Source organism: Phascolarctos cinereus, unplaced genomic scaffold (assembly GCF_003287225.1).
Source record: "Phascolarctos cinereus isolate Bilbo 61053 unplaced genomic scaffold, phaCin_HiC Scaffold_3;HRSCAF=262, whole genome shotgun sequence".
NCBI lineage: Eukaryota > Metazoa > Chordata > Mammalia > Diprotodontia > Phascolarctidae > Phascolarctos > Phascolarctos cinereus.
This window is the reverse complement of record NW_027555736.1, coordinates 40,812,360-40,831,584: the sequence shown is the minus strand read 5'-3', so window position 1 is coordinate 40,831,584 and position 19,225 is coordinate 40,812,360. Positions and strand designations below refer to the sequence as shown.

Here is a 19,225-nt window from a genome sequence, read left to right as displayed (position 1 = left end):
AAATGAGGCAGACCCTTCTTTTTTTTTTTTTTTTTTTTTTTGGCTGAGGCAGACCCTTTCTGCTTCTGGAAGCCACCTGCCCTGATAGGTGAGGTGCAAAGAGCCCTGGATTTGGAGTCCAAATCCCTGGACAAAAATCCCTACACTTTCACTATCTGTGTAATCCTGAACAAGCCATTATCTCTCGGTGTGCCTCAATTTCCTCAACTGTAAAAGTGAGGGGATTAGACTAGACAACCTCTAAACCTGTGATCCGGGGTTCTTTCCCTTCCTCACTTCTCACCCGGCTTCACTACTCCGGGACATCACTCTCTCTCCCCTTTCCCTCCTCCATCTCTGTACGTTTCTTCCCCATTAGACTGTAAGCTCCTTGAGGGCAGGTACTGTCTTTCTTTCTTTCCCTAGGGTTTTCCACAGTGCCTGGCACTTGGTAAATGTTTGACTATAGACTCTCGGGACTACATTTCCCAGAGTTCTCCGCGCCACTCGGCCACCTAACCCATTTGACAGCTGGCCCCGCCAGTGGAAAGGGAAGGTTTCTCGATGTGACGACCGGGTGGCCAATGCCCAGAGGGCAAGGGCGGGCGTTCCTGACACCGCAACCTGCGTACAACTCCTACTTTCTGTCCAGAGTGGCCTGGCCTGAGCCGGGCGGGGCGGCCAGGACTTTCTCGGCTCCGGGGGAATTTCCCTTCCTTCTCCATCCCGGGTCGGGCCTGGCCCTGCCCCGGGGGTGGTGAGTGGATTCGGGCTCCGGAGACAGGGCTTGGGGATGGGAACAGGCGCTGAAGGGGAATAAGGCCTCGGGGTGCGAGCAGGGGGAGAAAGGTAGAGGAGGGAGGGTGCCTGCGCATGCGTGGACTCTGAGTGAAGGCGGACCTCACTCCCCCTCCCCCCTCCTGGGGTTCCCCAGAGACTGGCTAGTGCGTGTCATTCCCCGGGGGCTGGGCACTGGCCTAGGTGTGATTACAGAGCATGCTGGGAGCCAGAGTCCTCCCAGGAGTCTCCCGGGACCACAATTCCTAGCATCCTCCGCGTCGTTGGCCCGCCCCACAGGCCTCTTTGACAACCATCTGGACCAATGGACAAAGAAAGCCATAAGACGCGGAGACGTTAAACTAATGGCGAGAGAGCGGGGGTGGGCGCTTTACGTCAGACCCTTTCCCTAAGTCCAGTGTGGGCTCGCCCCAAACCGGGTGGCGGCCGGCTGGACCCTGGGCTCTGGCCCCCGGCTCAGGCCCCTGGCTAATGTTCCATCCTCTGGCTGGGCCGGCCCGGGGGCGGTGAGTGGATGGCTGCGGGCCTGGGAAGGGGGCTGGTGGCTCGTGCTGGAAACTTGGGGAAGCAGGTGGGAGGTCTGGACAGAGGACGCCTCCCCACTCCAGTCGGAGGAGCTGCTGACATCTGTGCAGAGCGCTGAGAGCAGGGGTAGGGGGCAGGCAGTGTCGCCCGGCTTTGCAGAAGAGGAAACTGACACCCCGACTCAAGGAAGGGTCTTCCCCAAGGTCACATGGCTGGGAAGCCCCAGAGTCCCCCAGGATCTTCTTACTCAATCAGCAAGCAATTATTCAGCGCCTACTGTGTGCCAGGCACTGTGCTAGGAGCTGAGGAACAGGTACTGAGAATGAAAGAATCTCTGCTCACAGGGAGCTCGTCTTCTAATGGGGGGACAGTATGTACATATATTAATATATACAGCGTAAATAAAAATAATAGATAGCATTCATATAGTGCTGTAAGGTTTGCAAGGTGCATACATATATATATGTATAAAATCTTAATTGATCCTCACAACCCTGGGAAGTAGGTGCTATTGTTATCCTCCTTTTACAGATGAGGAAACTGAGGCAGACAGGATTGTGCAGTGATGCTGCTACTGTGGCAGCGTTTGAACTTAGGGATTTCTGACTCCAAGTCCAGTGTTCTCTCCACTGTGCTGCTTAGCATCCTTTATGTAAATATGAAGTGAATAAATACAAAAACGAAGTAGTTAGAGAGAAGGTAATTTGGGTGAGGCAGAGGGTACTAGCTGTTGGCAGGGGGGAGGAGGAGTGGTGATTAAAAAATCCTTCTAAGAAAGGGACTGAAGTAGAGGTAAAGAAGGAATGCCTTCTGGATATGTGGGGTGGCCTCTAGAGTTAGAGACTTGGGAGAGGGAATGTCATGTGTGACAGTTCTGTGACAGGTCTCAAGGAGGGAGAGTAATGTCCAGTGAGGCAGGACAGGAAGGTTGAAGCCAGGTTGTGAAGGACTTTAAAAGTCAAACAGAGGAGTTGATATTTTACTCTGGAAGCAACAGGAGATCACTGGAATTGTTCACATGGGGAATTGTGTCAGTTATGGATTTGAGGAAGGTTATTTTAGAAGCAGGGTGTAGGATGGGGAATGGTAAGAGTCTTGAGACAGATATTTTTGTTGCAGTAATCTAAGAAAGAGGTGAACCACCAAAACTAAGGTGGTAGCCAAGTGAATGGAAAGGGCCTGGTGTAAAGATAGAAAGGACAAGATTTGGTTGGCTATTTAGGGAGAGGGAGGAGTCTAGTATAATGCTGTGGTTAGGAACCTGGGAGACTAAAAAGATAGTGATACCTTCAGCAGAAATAGGAAAGTTCAGAGGAGGAGAGGGTTTGGGGGAAAGAGAACAAGTTCAATTTTGGACAAGTTTTGTTTAAACGCTATCTCATTGCTTCCCAGAGAACTGTGGTCTCTAATTTTCTGCCCCCAATCCCAGTAAAACCACCTCGGTTTTTTTGACTTTTCTCTCACCCTTTCAGGCATGTACACTGTGTATGCAATCTTTGTATTTTAAAAGTTCGTCAAGGGAAAGAGATTCAATACTCAAAACAAGGGGATGTCTAAGGGTAAGAAATATGTATATTCCTCAGGCCTTCCACGATGTATTCTAATAAGTGACAGACTCCCATTTGCTCTTCACATGAGGTGGCAGGACTTAGAATACTCTACTGTCACAGCTGGAAGGATCTGGAGAGATCAGTTCAATTCAACAAATACTTATTCAACACCTACTGTGGGCAAGGTACTATACCAGGAACTGGGGATACAAAGATGGATGTGACATAGACTCTGGTTTTCAGCTTCCAAGGGCCGGGAGCAAACATATACATGACTTCTCTGACAGAAGGGAGACTGAGACACATGTAGAGAAGAGTTGGAGCAGAGGATGGGAGATTGAGGAGAGAGGGGTATAGAGTGGTATGGGGAGGATCATTAGCCTGTTTATGTTATATGTGAGGTAATTGAGGTCTAGAAAGTGAAGTAACTCATCTGAGATCGCACATTTAGCGAGTTCGCTACAGTTTGAACTGTAACTGAAGTTTTCTCACTCTCATCCTGGTGCCTTGTTTTATGTCAGAGATCAACATTCTTTTTTTTTTTTAATTAATAAATTTTTAGTATTTTATTTTCCCCCAGTTACGTGTATTAACATTTGCTTTTAAAACTTTGATTTCCAAATTGTCTGCCTTCTTCCCTCCCTACCCCAAGTTCCCCACCCCATTGAGAAGGCAAGCAATTCGATATAGGTTATACATAAATCACCATTTGTAAAGGGAGAAGAGCCCCTTTGGATAATAGTCTTAAATATACACATGTATATGTCTCAGAAATACATTCTATCTACATATGAATTGATGCCAGAAAGATCTGTATCATTTTATATTTTTTATTTAATGTAATTTATAGTATGTTTCATCCTACAAAAAGAACAAATAGAGGGGCAGCTAGGTGGCGCAGTGGGTAGAGCACCAGCCCTGGATTCAGGAGGGCCTGAATTCAAAACCGGCCATAGGCACATAACACTTACTAGCTGTGTGACCTGAGCAAGTCACTTAACACCCTTGCCCAGTCAAAAAAAAAAAAAAGAACAAGTGGTTATTTATCTTCAGAAGGCCTTGGTTATAATGTACATGGGGTTTAGAAACTGGAAGGAGAGCCCTGAGACTATAGATTACATGTAGCACTTTAGTATTGTGAGCTTGTTAGAATACCTACTAGTCACCTTTGAAGGCAGGCTGGTCCTGAGGATTGAAATCTGGGAGCAAAGACTGGAGGAGGAGGGGGATCTAGGAAGTAAGTATAGCCACAGCAAGGATGAAAGAGAAGATGCTTGAGGGGGACCTGTGTGCTTGACGTGTTGGAGAGGAGAAGGTTTGGTTTGGAGGTATTCGCCTCTCACTATGTACCGCATGATGGCCATACAGAGACCAAAGTGAGACTGTCCTTGTCCTCAAGGAGCCCAAATTCTTCAGGGGGATACAGATATTCACAAATAAGTAAATGCATGATATACATAAAATAAATACACTGTGGTTGGGGATGATGAGGGGGATGATTTATAATCAGAGGACCCCAAAAAACCTCTTGAAGGTAGTTGTACTCGGGCTGAGCCTTGAAAGGAACCAGGGGTTCTAAGAAGTAGAGGAAAGGACAGAGTCTGCTCTAAGGCTTGGAGTGGGGGGGGGATGTGTGTGAGGGAGACAGCCTATCCACTCATGTTAAGTGCTTACTTTGGGCCAGGCACTCTGCTAAGTGCTTTAGATAAAAAGAGGTGCAAAAACAGCCTCTGCCTTCAGGGAGCTTACAGTCTAAATAGAAGAGGCCACATACAAATAACTATTTAAGTACTAGGTTATATACTGAGTGTATGGAAAATAATCTCTGATAGGAAGCACCATCCATAGGGAAAGCTGGGCAGAAGGTGAGATTTGAGCTGAGACTTGAAAGAAGGCCCATAAATCTTCCAAGGGAGTGCATTCCAGAAATGGGGGGGACAGCCATTGAAAAGGTGCCAAGAGCTGAGTACCAGGGACAGCAAGAATGCAGATGTGTTGGTAGATAAGTACATAGAGGGGAGTAAAGTAGAAAACTAGAAAGATAGGAAAGAGCCAGACTCTGAAGGATTTTGAATGCCAAACAGCATTTTATATTTGAACCTGGAGCTAATAGGAAGCCACCAGAATTTATTGAGTAGAGGAGTGATCTGGTCAGAACTGTGCTTTAGGAAAATCACTTTGGCAACCAAATGGAGAATGGATTGGTGTGAGAGACACACAGACAGGCAAACAGGGAATGGGAGAGATTTGAGGCAAGGAGATCAACCAGAAGCCTAGTGCAAAAATCCAGGCTTGTGGTGTGAGGGTCTGTACCAGTATGGTATGGTGGCTGTATAAGTGGAGAGACGGGGACATACAGAAAAGATGTGAAGGTAGAAATGACAGATTTTGGTCACAGATGACATAGGTGAATTGAGTTTATGACTCCGCTTAACTGGGAGGATGTTGGTGCTCTCTAACACTGAGAGGGAGGTTCAGAAGAGGGAGTATTTGAGGGAAAGCATGTTGAATGCACAATGATTCTGTTTTGGACAGAAGCAGGAGATGGATTACGGATGAGGAACCGCAAGTAAATCATTTTGGGGGAACACATGCATAGTAGGTGAAAGAGGGGGAGTAATGTGTGGAGCCAGATTGTGAAGGGCTTTAAATGCCAAACCGAGGAGTTTGTACTTTATTCTGCAGGCACTGGCTAGCCACCAAAGTTTCTTGAGTGGAAGAGTGACATGGTTAGGCCTGTACTTTGGTAATCACAACTTGTTCTGTGTGGAGAATGGATTGAGAGGAAAGAAACTGAAGGCAGAAAATCTAATTGGGAGGCTGTTGAAGTAGTCCACGTGAGAGGTAATAAGAGCACTGACCAGGGTTGTTGCATATAAGAAAGACAAAGATAGTGGTGAAGAATAGTGAAGAAGTAGATTTGGCAACCAGCTGTGGACAGTGACAGTGGATGTGAGATAGTAAGGGAGATGTAGAGAGTGAGTGAGAATTAAGAGCTGGAGATGACTTCTAGGTTTCAAACCTGGTTAACTAGGAGAACTGTACCTGTGGGCAGGTAGAGGTGTGTCTACGTCTCCAGATGTGGCCAAGGTGTTGATTTGTTTTCATTGACTATACTTATCCATGAAGCACTTAGCATACTGCCTGGCACCAATTAGGTTCTTAATAAATTCTTATTGATTTACAAGGAAACAGCTCCATTAGGCAATAGAGAAGGGGGGAGGGAGTAAATGTAACAAAGATGTTTTTTTAAAAAAAAGCAGCAATGAAACATTTTTTGAGTTTACAGGAAAAAAAAAGTTGAGAAGAGTATCCAGAACCAATTAAAAATTTTACTACTTAAATTTAATATGTACTTTAAAAAACTGCACATAACAGACGTTTACAGTTTTATGTGCAACCTTTTATTTCTGATTTTCTGTATTTTTTGTTTAATGATTAATAAAAATGAAAAATGTTGAAAAGCAATAGTGGTACTCTTGATAGAAATAGGTAAGTTGGGGAAGGTTGGGATTAGAAGGAAAGATAATGAGTTCTGTTTGGATCATGTTGACTTTAAGATGCCTGTGGAATATCTAGGGGGAGATGCTGAGTGGACAGGAGCTCAGGAAGGATCTGGAGCTATCTTCATAGAGATGGTCCACGGCAGCTAAAAAAAGCACAGGATGGAGCCTCCAAATACACCTGTAATGGGCCTTGAACTTAACCTTGTTTTGTGTCCTGGACTCCTTGGGCAGTTGGGTGAAACCTGTGGACCCCTTTCTCAGAATGATGTTTTTAAATGCATAAAATAAAATTTGTAGAATTACAAAGGAAACCAATTTTATGTATTGAAATAAAGATTTTATTTTTTCTAATCCAAGTTCCTAGCTTCCTTAAAGTCTATCCACAGATCCCTGGTTAAACACTCCTGCTCCAAAACATCTAGATAAGAAAAAAATGTATCAGTTCATGGATATATTAGGAGTTAATGATATGATTACATCTGCTGGAGAGTTAGAATAATAGATCTAGGGTGGAAAGGACTTTAGATCAGCTGATAACAACCCCCTCATTTTTAAAAGGAGGTCCAGAGGGAGAATCTTTGTACAAGGTCACAGGGCTAATAGAGATTGGATTCACACCGAGGTCCTTCTACTCCAACTACTGTTGCTTCTTGCACCATGCTGCCTCCTTATGGTCACATTGACCACGTTCCTATATAAACTCTTTGAAGGCAGCCACCATCTTTACACTGCTTTGTATTTCCCACATAATTCTGTAAATACTTGTTATTTTGAGTGACAGATTCAACTGATGGATAGCTATGATTCCTTAAAGCATTTTGTTTTCCCTAAAATAATTTTTGCTCGGTGTCTCTCTACTAGGCTTGTCCCCATCATTGTCTGAGTTTTGTCCCAAATTGAACTCTTTCTAATTTCCCTCCATTTAATTTCACCATTTTCTTTTTTTTAAAGATCATTTTGCCAATGTATAAAGATGACTTTAAATTCCTGCCATCAGTAAAGCTATGAAATAAAATGGTTCTCTGGGGAGATTCCTTTGGAACACCAGTGGATTCATCCCTGCAGATTGATACCAAACCACTGATGACCTTTTGGGCACACATTTAGAGTGAGCTTGTGTATAAATCACTCTGATGTTAGTAGTTTTACAGTTAAAACTATGTTTTCTAGCTTATAGATGAGTATACTAATACCTAAGTGAGATAGAAGAAAACATTTTCTTGGTAAGATTTCCCCCATGAACAAATGAATGAAAAAACATTTATTAAGCCTTTACAGTGTGTCAAGGACTGTGCTAAATACTGAAGATACAAATAAGAAAAGACAGTCCCTGCTTTAAAACATCTGACATGATTGTTCCTTACAGAATTCATATAAACAACTGTCCAGATCCTGTCCTGAGGGAAGGTTGGGGCCTTTTGCACTGATGAGGAAGTTGGGCAAGGAAAAATTTATGCTGAAAAATTTCTAGTGGTTAAGGCTAGGAAACTTGAAGTCATGCCTTTGATGGAATAAACATTTGAGAACTTATCAGCCTAACTCTGTAACACAAAAGGTGGCTGGTGTTGCCACCATCAGACCCATGGCAGGAGTAGTACTGCATGTCAGAAAACAACTTATAGAATATGTTGGAAAATAATAATAATAATAATAATATTAATGACAGCTAACATTTATGTAGCGCCTACTGTATGCCAAGAACTATGCTAAGCAATTTACAGATATTACCTCATTTGAGCCTCACCACAACCCTGTGAGGTAGATGCTGTTATTATCCCCATTTTACAGATGAGGAAATTGAGGCAAACAGGTTAAGTGACTTGGCCCAGGGTCACACAGCTAGTAAGTCTCTGAGGTCACATTTTGAACTCATTTCTTCCTTTCTCCAGACCCAGCGCTCTATCTGCCGCGCTATTCAGCATTCCAAGCTGGAAAAGGTGCTGGACTTGGCATTAGGAGACCTAGGTTCTGGTCCCAGCTTTGTCACTTGTTTACTATGGGGAGGTGAACAAGTTATTTCCCCTCAGCTTCCTCTCCTTCAGAATGAGGTGGCTAGACCAGGGGTTCTCTCAAGGTCCGTTGCACCTCTGAAAGTCTGTGACTCTTACATCAGTGTCCAGGAAGATGCAGACACTAAGTTCAAATCTCTTGTTTCAGGGATTGATGACACTGGATGATGTGGCTGGGGACGTCCGGGAGGAGTGGGTTGTCCGGACCCTGCCCAGAGAATCCTCTGCAGGGTTGCCATCCAGCAGGGTTAGAAGAATGGGCTCTCCATGGGTAAGGATTTCTGTTTTCCCTTTAGAGTCAAAGGTTAAATGCAGTTAGAAGATCCATTTCCCTAGGGGCTTTAGGGTGCTGGTCCTTGATTCCAAGATTTTGTGTGAGTTGTCATCTTTCAGTTCTCCCATCTTTATAGCTCTTCTTCTTACAGAGAAAACCTGGATATCAAACATCATAATCAGTGCCTGGGCCAAAGTCTTTCCTAGGGGTGACAATGATGCTATCTCTTCCATGGGCACAAGTAGAATGTCAGTGCTAGAATTTTCACTAACACCTAAGTTCTCTTCCTTAAGAAGAAGAAAAGGCGGAAACATCTTCAGCTTGTCTGCCGCCTCAGTCTGTCCTTTCTTCATTTGGACTGGGAGAAGCCACAAACATCATCCCCCTCTAGCAGTTTAATTTATCTGACAGAGAAAGAAACAAAGCCTGAGTTTGGGGCACAAAACCAAGAGCCAGCACAAACCAATAATTCGTGTCCATTTTCATGAACAGGATTTCCAGACCCACTGTGATTTCCCAGCTTGAGCAGAAAGAAGAACCATGGGTCCTGGATCTCCAGAGCTTGGAGGAGGGGGAGATCCTGAGAGAAGCTCACACAGGTGAGAAATGAACAAAAACCCAAGATGGAGAACTTTGTTCATGTTAAGGACTTAGGAACCTTCATCCCTCTATGTTGGCTGCATTACCACCAACTTCATATTTTCTAGCAATAGATTGATTATCTAAGTGAGCAAAGTCACTTTTAAACTGACCATTGAGCATTTTACATTGTCTTTCAGTCTGAGAGAGGTAGTAGTGAATGAACAAGCTAGACGTGAAGCCAAGAAGGCCTGGGTTCAACTCTCTTCTCTGACACAGTGTCTTTGTGGTCCTGGGCAATCACTTAGCCTCTCAGTGCCCCAGACACTGTAAGATGCAGAGGAGATGTCATCTGGCTGTTGTAGAGAGAGTTTCCTCACCCAGAAGGTTTTCTTACCGATGGATTAGAGGGCCAAGCTTTGTTGTAGTAACTTAAGTCTGACTGATTATGCCCAAATTGGACATCTAAAAAGTTTTAGTGTAGGTTTAAACTTTAATAACTTCAGAAGTGTAAATGCGCCAGACTTAGAAAAAAAGTTTTGAAAGGTTAATTATTTAAAATTTTTAAATGTGTGTTATTTTACTGAAATTCAAAATAACCACTGTTTTGTGCTGTACATGGCTTGTCAATATTCAAACTTTGTAACAACTTATCGGCTGTTGCTCATTAGTAATGCTATTCTTAAGATCACCCGAAGAATGAGGTTTCGACCCAAAAGAAAAAAATTCTATTGGAGTTGGATCTGGTGACCTAGGTGGCCAAGAAAGAGAATCTCCTCTACCATCCACTGATTTCAGAAAGTGTTGCCAGTAACTGTCTCACACATAATGCACCATGACAGGGTCCCCTCTTTTGTTAAAATTAAAATTTAAAATTTATGATTCAAAATTCACAAAACTAAATAAGCATAAAAGCAATTTAAATAATTAAATTTTCAAATGATGTTTTTTGTAAGTTTGTAGCATTTATGCTTTGGAGGTTATTAAAGTTAACATTGCACTAAGACTCTATATTATTAAAGGGAATAAAGATATGTCTCAAGTTAAATTTTTAGTTGATTTTGTCTGGCCACCCTCAACAGAAAACTGGGCCATTTTAAATTAATGTTTTCGACTGATCAAGTTCTATAGTTTTTAAAATGAATTTTATTGGAATTTGCTGCAAAGATATACACGTCGTGGAAACAGCAGTTTTAACTTTTTCCTCTCATCCCTCTCTTAGTGGAAAAGGAAATTGATGATTATCTATTATCTCTTTTCATTTTTTCAGACTTTGAGAACCAGGTGGAAAAGCTGAACCAGGAAGTTTCTGAGGCAGCAGAACAATTTGGGTCATCTTCAGGAAGGCCCCAGAAAGATATTTCTCAGAATCCTGATTGGGAAGGAACATGGGAAAGGGAACACATATTAGAAAGACAACATGGAACTCTCACAGGGAAGGGACAAAGGGAACTCCTTTCAAAGGAGAGACATTTAAGTAAGCTCCTAGGTAGATATGTAGGTGAAAAACCCAATGTGTGTGCTGAGTGTGGAAAAAGCTTTAACCAGACTTCTTATCTTATGAGACATCTGAGAACCCATACTGGAGAGAGGCCATATAAGTGTCTCGTATGTGGGAAAGCCTTCAAACAGAGCTCAGACCTTGTCACTCACCGTCGAACACACACTGGAGAGAAACCCTACAAATGTAACGGGTGCGAAAAAAGCTTCGGCGACAGCTCGACTCTCATCAAACATCAGAGGACCCACACAGGCGAGAGACCCTACGAGTGCCCAGACTGTGGGAAGACCTTCAGTCGGAAGCCACATCTTATCATGCACCAAAGAACCCACACAGGAGAGAAGCCCTATACGTGTCTCGAGTGTCAGAAAAGCTTTAGCCGCAGTTCAAATTTCATTACCCATCAAAGGATTCATACAGGAGAGAAACCCTATACATGTAGTGACTGCGGGGAGAGGTTCAGCCAGAGCTCGGATTTGGTTAAGCACCAAAGAACCCACACAGGAGAGCGACCTTATAAATGTCCTGAGTGTGGGAAAGGCTTCCGAGACAGCTCGCATTTTGTAGCGCACATGAGCACTCACTCAGGAGAGAGGCCCTTTAGCTGCCCTGAATGTGATAAAAGTTTCAGTCAGAGTTCTCACCTTGTCACCCACCAGAGAACACACACTGGGGAGAGGCCTTATAAGTGTGATGATTGTGGGAAAGGATTCACTGACAGTTCAGCCCTCATTAAGCACCAACGGATCCACACGGGTGAAAGACCCTATAAATGTGGGGAATGTGGGAAGAGCTTCAATCAGAGTTCACATTTTATTACCCATCAGAGAATCCATTTGGGGGAGAGACCTTATAAATGCCCAGACTGTGGCAAGAGCTTCAACCAGCGTTCACACTTCATAACACATCAGAGGACACACACAGGTGAAAAACCCTTTCAGTGCACCAAGTGTGAGAAGAGCTTTCGGCAGAAAGCACATCTTTTGTCCCATCAAAACACCCATTTAACTTAAGTAATACCCTTTAGTTTATTCCTTTCTCTTTGTCCACTTCTGTAAACCCTCTAGCGAATAACTTCCACTCCTACAAACAGAAATCCCAGAACCCGGTCATGACGTTCTTTCCATAGCCTGTCCTGACTGCCTGTTCCTCAGGTTGGAGAGGACAACTCTTGAATGATGCCTCATATGTTATGTTGCACAGATAGGACAGGCGGAAGTGATTGGATGCTTACACACAGTGCGTGGCAGATAGATATTTGATTAATAAACGATTGATGCTCTAGAGGCGCAGTACACACTTAACCAAAAGAGACAAGAAGTAGGTGTGGACTAGCTAAATTATTAATAGTCTAGGCCCATAGCCTTTAAAAATTTAGTGTGTATCTCAAAGGGGACTTAGTTGAATGCAAACAAGAATTTGGATGGAGCTGGAAAAGGGTATTATTAGTTTGTATTTTCCAGGCATCGTTCAGCTGTGTCGTTGTGACAGAAGAAAGCATGGTGGGTTGAAAAGATGAGGTGCAGGCTGGAAGACTTTTTAGAAGCTTTTGCAAAGCTTAACTAAAGATGGTCCTTATTGGACTGTTAAAGGCTAGGGGCTATTCCCAAGTTGATCATAGTTTGCTGTTCTCATTTTCTGAGGCATATAGACTGTTCGGCATACCAAAGGCACTTGGAAGAGGACTGTAGTTTGGTGAAATTTAAATCTTCTAAAGGGTTAAGTGATAACAGGACTCAGTATCTCCATGACAACAGAATGGGAAATGAGAGCCAATTTCCTTAATCTGCTGGGAGGTTGTTCCTTACGCCAATAATTGTGTGCTTATGTAACCCTAAGTCACAGATTCTATGCATTTTTGTCTCCCTCTACTCTATTTAACAGGAATAAATTCCTTAAGTCTTAAGAATGCTTTTCTTGCACTTACTAGCTGTGTGACCCTGGGCAAGTCACTTAATCTCCATTGCCTCACCAAAAAAAAAAAAAATGCTTTTCTTCTCCTGGGTTCTGACCACCACCTAATTAGGTATCTGTTTCTTTTGCAAGAAACAACTTGTAGATAATGAAACAGCAACTTGGAAAAGCTCAGTGATTCCTTCACAATCTCAGAGTTGGAATGGACTGAGATCATTAAAGGAAGAAGTCTTCTGAAAACATCCTAAAAAAGTAGGCATCCTCTGCTTGGAGACCTGAATCAAAGGCTAATCTACCTCCTAAGGTAGTCAGTTCCACTTTGGGACTGCTCTTGTTGTTAGGAAGTTTTCCTTTGTGTCAAGCCAGAATCTGCCTTTCTGCAACTTCTGCTATTCACTCCCAATTTTGATTTCTGAGACCAAGGAGAAGTAATTAATTTATTTCCTGTAATATTTCATAAAATGTGTGAAGTTGGCTTTTATATTCTGCTAAGTCTTCTCTTTTCCAGGGTAAATAATCTTGATTCGTCTAGGCCATCTTTGTATGGCTTGATCTCTGGTCTCAACATCCTAGTCATCTTCCACAAGGCACCTTCAGCTTGTCACTGTCTTTCCTAGAATAGGGAATTGCACGCAGTATTCCAGATGTAGTCTGAGCAGGACACAGTACAGCGAGACTATGACTTTTCTCATTCTGGCCATGATGCTTCTCAGTGCAGCCTGCGATGGCATTAAGTTTTGACTTTTTTTTTTGGTGAGGCACTTGGGGTTAAGTGACTTGCCCAGAGTCACACAGCTAGTGAGTGTTATGTGTCTGAGGCCGGATTTGAACTCAGGACCTCCTGACTCCAGGGTTGGTGCTCTATCCACTGTGCCACCTAGCTGCCCCCCATATTACACTTTTAACTAATTCAGCTTATAGCCATCTAAAATCCCTAGATCTTTTCCACATGAACTATCCTCCACCCATACTTCCCTTATACATATGCAACTGATTTTTTAAACCTGTGTTGAAATTTACATTTATTTCCATTTTCAGTGGATGAGGTATTCAATCAGTGCAAATTGGAACCCAACCTCACTTCATTCTGTGTAATCCTTGGCTACATTCTTATATAGATTCTCCATAGAGGATATATCCAACATTTTGGAAACCTTCTTCCTCTAGGTCTTTTTATATTTAATGTGTTCTTTCTTGTAACCACATGCCTGGCTCGTATCCTCTCCCCATATGGTATCAAGGATGATACTATGTCATCTTTGATGACATTTATTGAGTGTGGATCATCATTGGAAGCATGGTGCAGCTTGTTCATGCCTACCAATTGTCTCATTTTCTCCTTTGGCTCAGCTGTGACTTTGATTGACAAAGACGGTGGTCTTCCAAGAGTTAGAATAATATTGCATTGCTGGGAGACTTGAAAAGATGAATCTTTGCTCTGGGGAACTGCATAGAATCATTGAAAAGACTATAAAATTCTTCAACTGCAATTTGGCCTACTGTCTTTTCCTGCTTAATTCTGGGCCCCTCATTGCCCATCTGCAATGTGTGTTCCAGATAAGGGTATGGTGGACTTGCCATTCAGCTGTGTCTTTGTTGGAGCAACAGGCATTTTTTATCTATTTAATTTTCCTATGTGGATTATTAGGCTAATCATGAATCTTATTGAGGAGGTCCTGAGATATTCTGCAGCTTGATTCAAGCAGAACAACATCCTCTTCAAATAGAAGTTTCTATAGATGTTGCCATCTCTAGAGAATCCCCCTTGCGTTTAAATCTTGTTCATGACGTTCTTCATGACTGCTGAAAATACCATTGGCAAGCATTTCATGCTTTATCTGACAGCAAGGTCCTTGACAGAGCTGTCAGATTTTACCCCAAATGTGAGAGCCTTCCTAGAGGTGAGCCTTTAAGGAGGTGTTGGTTCTATCAAGTCGAAATTTTTTTTAAAAAATTAACTCATAGTAGAATCTTTAGATTTTTATACCCTTTCAGTCATTTATGTGACCTCAAAGATGGGATCTGTTAGTTTGACGTTTAAATTTAGCCCAGTGTTCTAGCTTGTTGAGATTTTTATGTAGCCTGATTTCATCATCTAGCGTGTTAACTGCTCCTCCTGGGTCATCTGTGACTTTGATAGCATTTGACAAGCTGGCCATCTAGACTTTCACCTAGTCATTCATTAAAATTTTAAATAGTACAGGGCCAAGAGCAGATGTCATGTCCTCCAAGTTGACCATATTGAACTATAGTTCAATTCGTTAAACCACTTCTGAACCCGGTCGTGTAGTCAGCTAATGTGTATCTTTGCAGCTTGTCCATAGAGATAGTGTGAGGGACTGTTACATACTTTGTTAAAAATACTGGCATATTGTGTTACTGTTCCTGGAAATAGCAGTCTAGGAGCCCTGTCAAAAAAAGAGCTTTGTAAGAATCTGATCAAGTGTTTTTACCAGCCTTTGTTTGGTGTGCTGTCTTTCTCCAAGACCCCATAATTCCTTTTTTAGAAAAAGGTAGAGAAAGCCAGATTCTGACCTCAGATACTATTTTCTTAACCAATTCTTTACTCCTGAAATCTCCCTTTTTCTTTTTTGGCTTTCAATTAACAATGGTAGTGGCAGCTAGGTGGTGCAGTGGATAGAGCTCCAGCCTTGGAGTCAGGAGGACCTGAGTTCAAATTCAGCCTCAGACACTTGACACTTTTACTAGCTGTGTGACCCTGAGCAAGTCACTTAACCCCTGATTGCCTAAGCAAAAAACAAAAAAACCAAACAATTAACAATGGCAACACAGCATGGAGAACCCCTAAGAGCTTTATTTTCATCGCTTCGATTCACAACTTCTGTCAGTGTTTCCTCTGTTCTTTCTAATGAAAGAATTAGTCCCCAGGAGTAGCTAGTCTTCACTGTGCCTAACAAGTTTTGGGAGGGTCTTTGTGGCATCCTGAATATATAACCCTGAGGAAGCAATAAGCCGCTGTGTTAATGTTAGGTCAACAGATAGCTTTGTTGGTACTCCCTAGCATCCTTGGCAGTCACCACTGCAAGTCTCTTCCTATAAGCACTGCTGTATGACCTTTTACTTGCTGGCAGCCATAGATCCACATCGTCATTTTGGGGAGGAGGAAGAGCTGCTTCCTTTTCAGAGGGTCCAAGCTCACCCTTGATCTTAAGAATTTCTTGTTACTTAGTGCCACATGTTCAGTAGTCCTCTTTCCCTCCCTTTACAGCACATTCCAACCTCCTTACATATTAGTCCTCCTTTTGGTTTCTCCAAACTTTGCTTTCTCTTTAAGAAGACTTAGTCTACTCTTTCAAGGAAGATTTCACTTCCTTTGGTGACAAGGAGAATACAGAGGTATTCCACCAGCCCTTTTTTCTTGTGTAATAGGGACAGCAGCCTGCACTTTGTACATACATAGCTGGTACTTGTTACTGATTGAAATAAACCATATTCTTTCTGCAGGTTACCACATAATTTCCTTTGCCCTCCATACTTGTGGGAAGTAAAGCCCTCAGTGAAGCCTATCATTTTGGTTAAACTTCCCTGTGCAGTGTTGAGAGTCCCACCTTTTTCTCCTGAAGAAACAAGGCTTGCTTCCCTGGTGTCAGTAGGAGCTTTCTGACAAAGTCCCAGAGCAAACAAAAGTTGGCGACAGTTGATTTTCTTTTTTTTCTTTTTTTTAAAATATATATTTATTTTTAGTTTTCAATATTCACTTCCACAAGTTTTTGAGTTCCAAATTTCTCCCCCTCCCCCCACCCCAAGATGGCATGCATTCTGAATACCCTTCCCCTAGTCTGCCTTCTCTTCTATCTCTCCCCCCTCCCTTCTCTTATCCCCTTCCCCTTCTATTTTCCTGTAGAGCAGGATAGACTTCTGTATCCCATTTCCTGTATTTCTTATTTCCCAGTTGCATGTGAAAACATTTTTTTTAAAACATGGTTTTTAAAACTTTAGTTCAAATTTTCTCCCTTCCTCTCCCCACCCACCCTCACTGAAAAGGCAAGCAACTCAATATAGGTTGTACATGTGCAGTTATGCAAAACACTTCCATAGTAGACATGTTGTGAAAAACTAACTCTATTTCCCTTAATCCTATCCTGCCCTCCCATTTATTCTATTCTTTCTTTTGACCCTGTCCCTCCTCAGAAGTATTTGCTTCTGATTACCCTCTTTCCCAATCTGCCCTCCTCTCTATCACCCCCCTGCTCTCTTGTCCCCTTCTCCCCCTATTTTCCTGTAGGGTAAGACAGATTTCCATACCCAATTGAATGTGTATGTTATTCCCTCCTTAAGCCAAATCCTATGAGAATAAGATTCCCTCATTCCCTCTCACCTTCCCCTGTTTCCCCTCCACTGTGAGAGACTTTTCTGTTTTTTTTTTGTGAGATAATTTACCCCATTCTACCTCTCCCTTTCTTCTCCGAGTATCATCCTCTCTCATCCCTTAATTTTATTCTCCAGATATGACCCCTTAATCTTCAACTCACCCTGTGCCCTCTATCTATCTATCTATATATACATACATATAATTTTTTTCCTTCAACTACCCTAATACTGACAAAGTTCTCATGAGTTACAAATATCATCTTTCCAAGCAGGAATGTAAACAGCTCAACCTTAATAAGTCTCTTATGATTTCTCTTTCCTGTTTACCTGGAGTCCTGTATTTGAAAGTCAAATTTTCTATTTAGCTGTGGTCTTTTCATCAGGAATGCTTGAAAGTCCTCTATTTCACTGAATGATCATTTTTCCCCCTGAAGGATTATACTCAGTTTTGCTGGGTAGGTGATTCTTGGTTGTAATCCTATCTCCTTTGCCCTCCGGAATATTATATTCCATGCCCTGTGGTCCTTTAATGTAGAAGCTGCTAAATCTTGTGTTATCCTGATTGTGTTTCCACAGTACTTGAATTGTTTCCTTCTGGCAGCTTGTAATATTTTCTCCTTGACCTGGGAACTCTGGAATTTGGCTGCAATATTCCTAGGAGTCTTCCTTTGGGGATCTCTTTCAGGAGGAGATCTATGGATTCTTTCAATTTCTATTTTGCCCTCTGGTTCTAATATCAGGGCAGTTTTCCTTGATAATTTCTTGAAAGATGATGTCTAGGCTCTTTTTTTGATCATGGCTTTCAGATAGTCCAATAATTTTTAAATTCTCTCTCCTGGATCTATTTTCCAGGTCAGTTGTTTTTCCAATGAGATATTTCACATTGTTTTCTAATTTTTCATTCTTTTGGATTTGTTTTACAGTGTCTTGATTTCTCATAAAGTCACTAGCTTCCAATTGCTCTATTCTAATTTTTAAGGAAGTATTTTCTTCAGTAATCTTTTGGACTTCCTTTTCCATTTGGCCAATTTTTCTTTTTAGGGCATTCTTCTCCTCATTGGCTTTTTGGACCTCTTTTGCCATTTGGGTTAGGCTATTTTTTAAGGTGTTATTTTCTTCAGTATTTTTTTGGGTCTCCTTTAGCAAGCTGTTGACTTGTTTTTCATGATTTTCTTGCATCACTCTCATTTCTCTTCCCAGTTTTTCCTCTACTTCCCTTACTTGCTTCTCAAAATCCCTTTTGAGCTCTTCCAAGGCCTGGGACTGATTCATATTTTTCTTAGAGGCTTTGGATGTAGGAGCTTTGACTTTGTTGTCTTCTTCTGGTTGTATATTTTGATTTTCTTTGTCACCAAAGTAAGATAATATAGTCTGACTCTTTTTGCACTGCTTGCTCATGATCCCGCCAATTACTTGAGTTTTAAACTCTTTGTTAAGGTAAGAGTCTGCTTCCAATGTGGAGAGTGTACTGTCCCAAGCTTCAGGGGTTTGTACTGTTTTCAGAGATACTTGTAGGACCTGTAAATTTTCAGTTCTTCCAAGGTGGTATGATAAGGGGAGAGGTGTTTACTCCTTTCCTGGCCTGTGACCACAAGTATTCCTTTCTGTCCTGTAACTGTGAGGAGGGGTTTCTCTTCACAGCCACTCCAAGCTCCACCACGTCAGCGCACCTCCTCACCCCAGCACCGCCACCCAGAACTGTGACCCAGATCCACACACGGGCAAAGCAAGAGATTCCTGCCTCAGCACTGGCAAACAGATCCCTGCAATCCCTCTCTGATCAGCCACTGGATTCTCCCTCAGTCTGTGGGCCGGAAGCTCGGGAAGCAGCTGCCCCCCCTCTCCCCCCGGGCCATGCTCTTGGGGAATGGAGCTGAAACCCCACCTTCCTGTCTGACCACCGACAGAAACAGACTTTTCCCACTGACCTTCTAAGTTGTCTTTGGCATCTGTGGATTGAGGAGTCTGGAAACCTCCACAGCTGCCCGAGATTCAGTCCTCTGAGGCCTGCTCCAGGTTTGCTGCGGCCCTTGCGCCCACGCCGCGCTGCGCTGCGCTCCCAGCCCAGCAGCATACACCTTTCTGATCAATCATCCAGGTTGTCTTGGGCTGGAAATTTGTTCCACTCTGTCTTTTTGTGGGTTCTGCTGCTTCAGAATTTGCTTAGAGCCATTTTTTATGAGTATTTGGAGGGATTTGGAGGAGAGCTCAAGCAAGTCCCTGCTTTCACTCCGCCATCTTGGCTCCGCCCCTCCAAC

The 19,225-nt window shown here is 42.8% G+C and overlaps 1 protein-coding gene across 4 annotated transcripts; it reads left to right on the top strand.

Moving 5' to 3' along the window:
• The first annotated feature begins 571 nt into the window (after window positions 1-571).
• On the top strand, window positions 572-16,099 carry ZNF774 (zinc finger protein 774). 4 transcript variants are annotated; one of them, XM_020994655.2, is made up of 5 exons: window positions 572-736; window positions 1,506-1,615; window positions 8,516-8,638; window positions 9,134-9,240; window positions 10,491-16,099. In XM_020994655.2, exons 3-5 carry the CDS (start codon window positions 8,532-8,534, stop codon window positions 11,732-11,734), a joined length of 1,458 nt encoding a protein of 485 aa, XP_020850314.1. In that variant the 5' UTR covers window positions 572-736; window positions 1,506-1,615; window positions 8,516-8,531; the 3' UTR covers window positions 11,735-16,099. The 4 variants fall into 4 exon arrangements, with proteins under 4 accessions (XP_020850314.1, XP_020850317.1, XP_020850316.1 ...); XM_020994658.2 differs by lacking the exon at window positions 1,506-1,615; XM_020994657.2 differs by lacking the exon at window positions 1,506-1,615 and having other exon boundaries at window positions 572-1,283.
• The last annotated feature ends 3,126 nt before the right edge of the window (window positions 16,100-19,225 follow it).

Coding starts and splice junctions, on each gene's coding strand:
- ZNF774 (XM_020994658.2), top strand. CDS start 8,532: ATGATGTGGCTGGGGACGTCCGGGAGGAGTGGGTTGTCCGGACCCTGC. Junction 8,639..9,133: donor GAAGAATGGGCTCTCCATGG/GTAAGGATTTCT, acceptor TTTCATGAACAG/GATTTCCAGACCCACTGTGA. Junction 9,241..10,490: donor CCTGAGAGAAGCTCACACAG/GTGAGAAATGAA, acceptor TCATTTTTTCAG/ACTTTGAGAACCAGGTGGAA.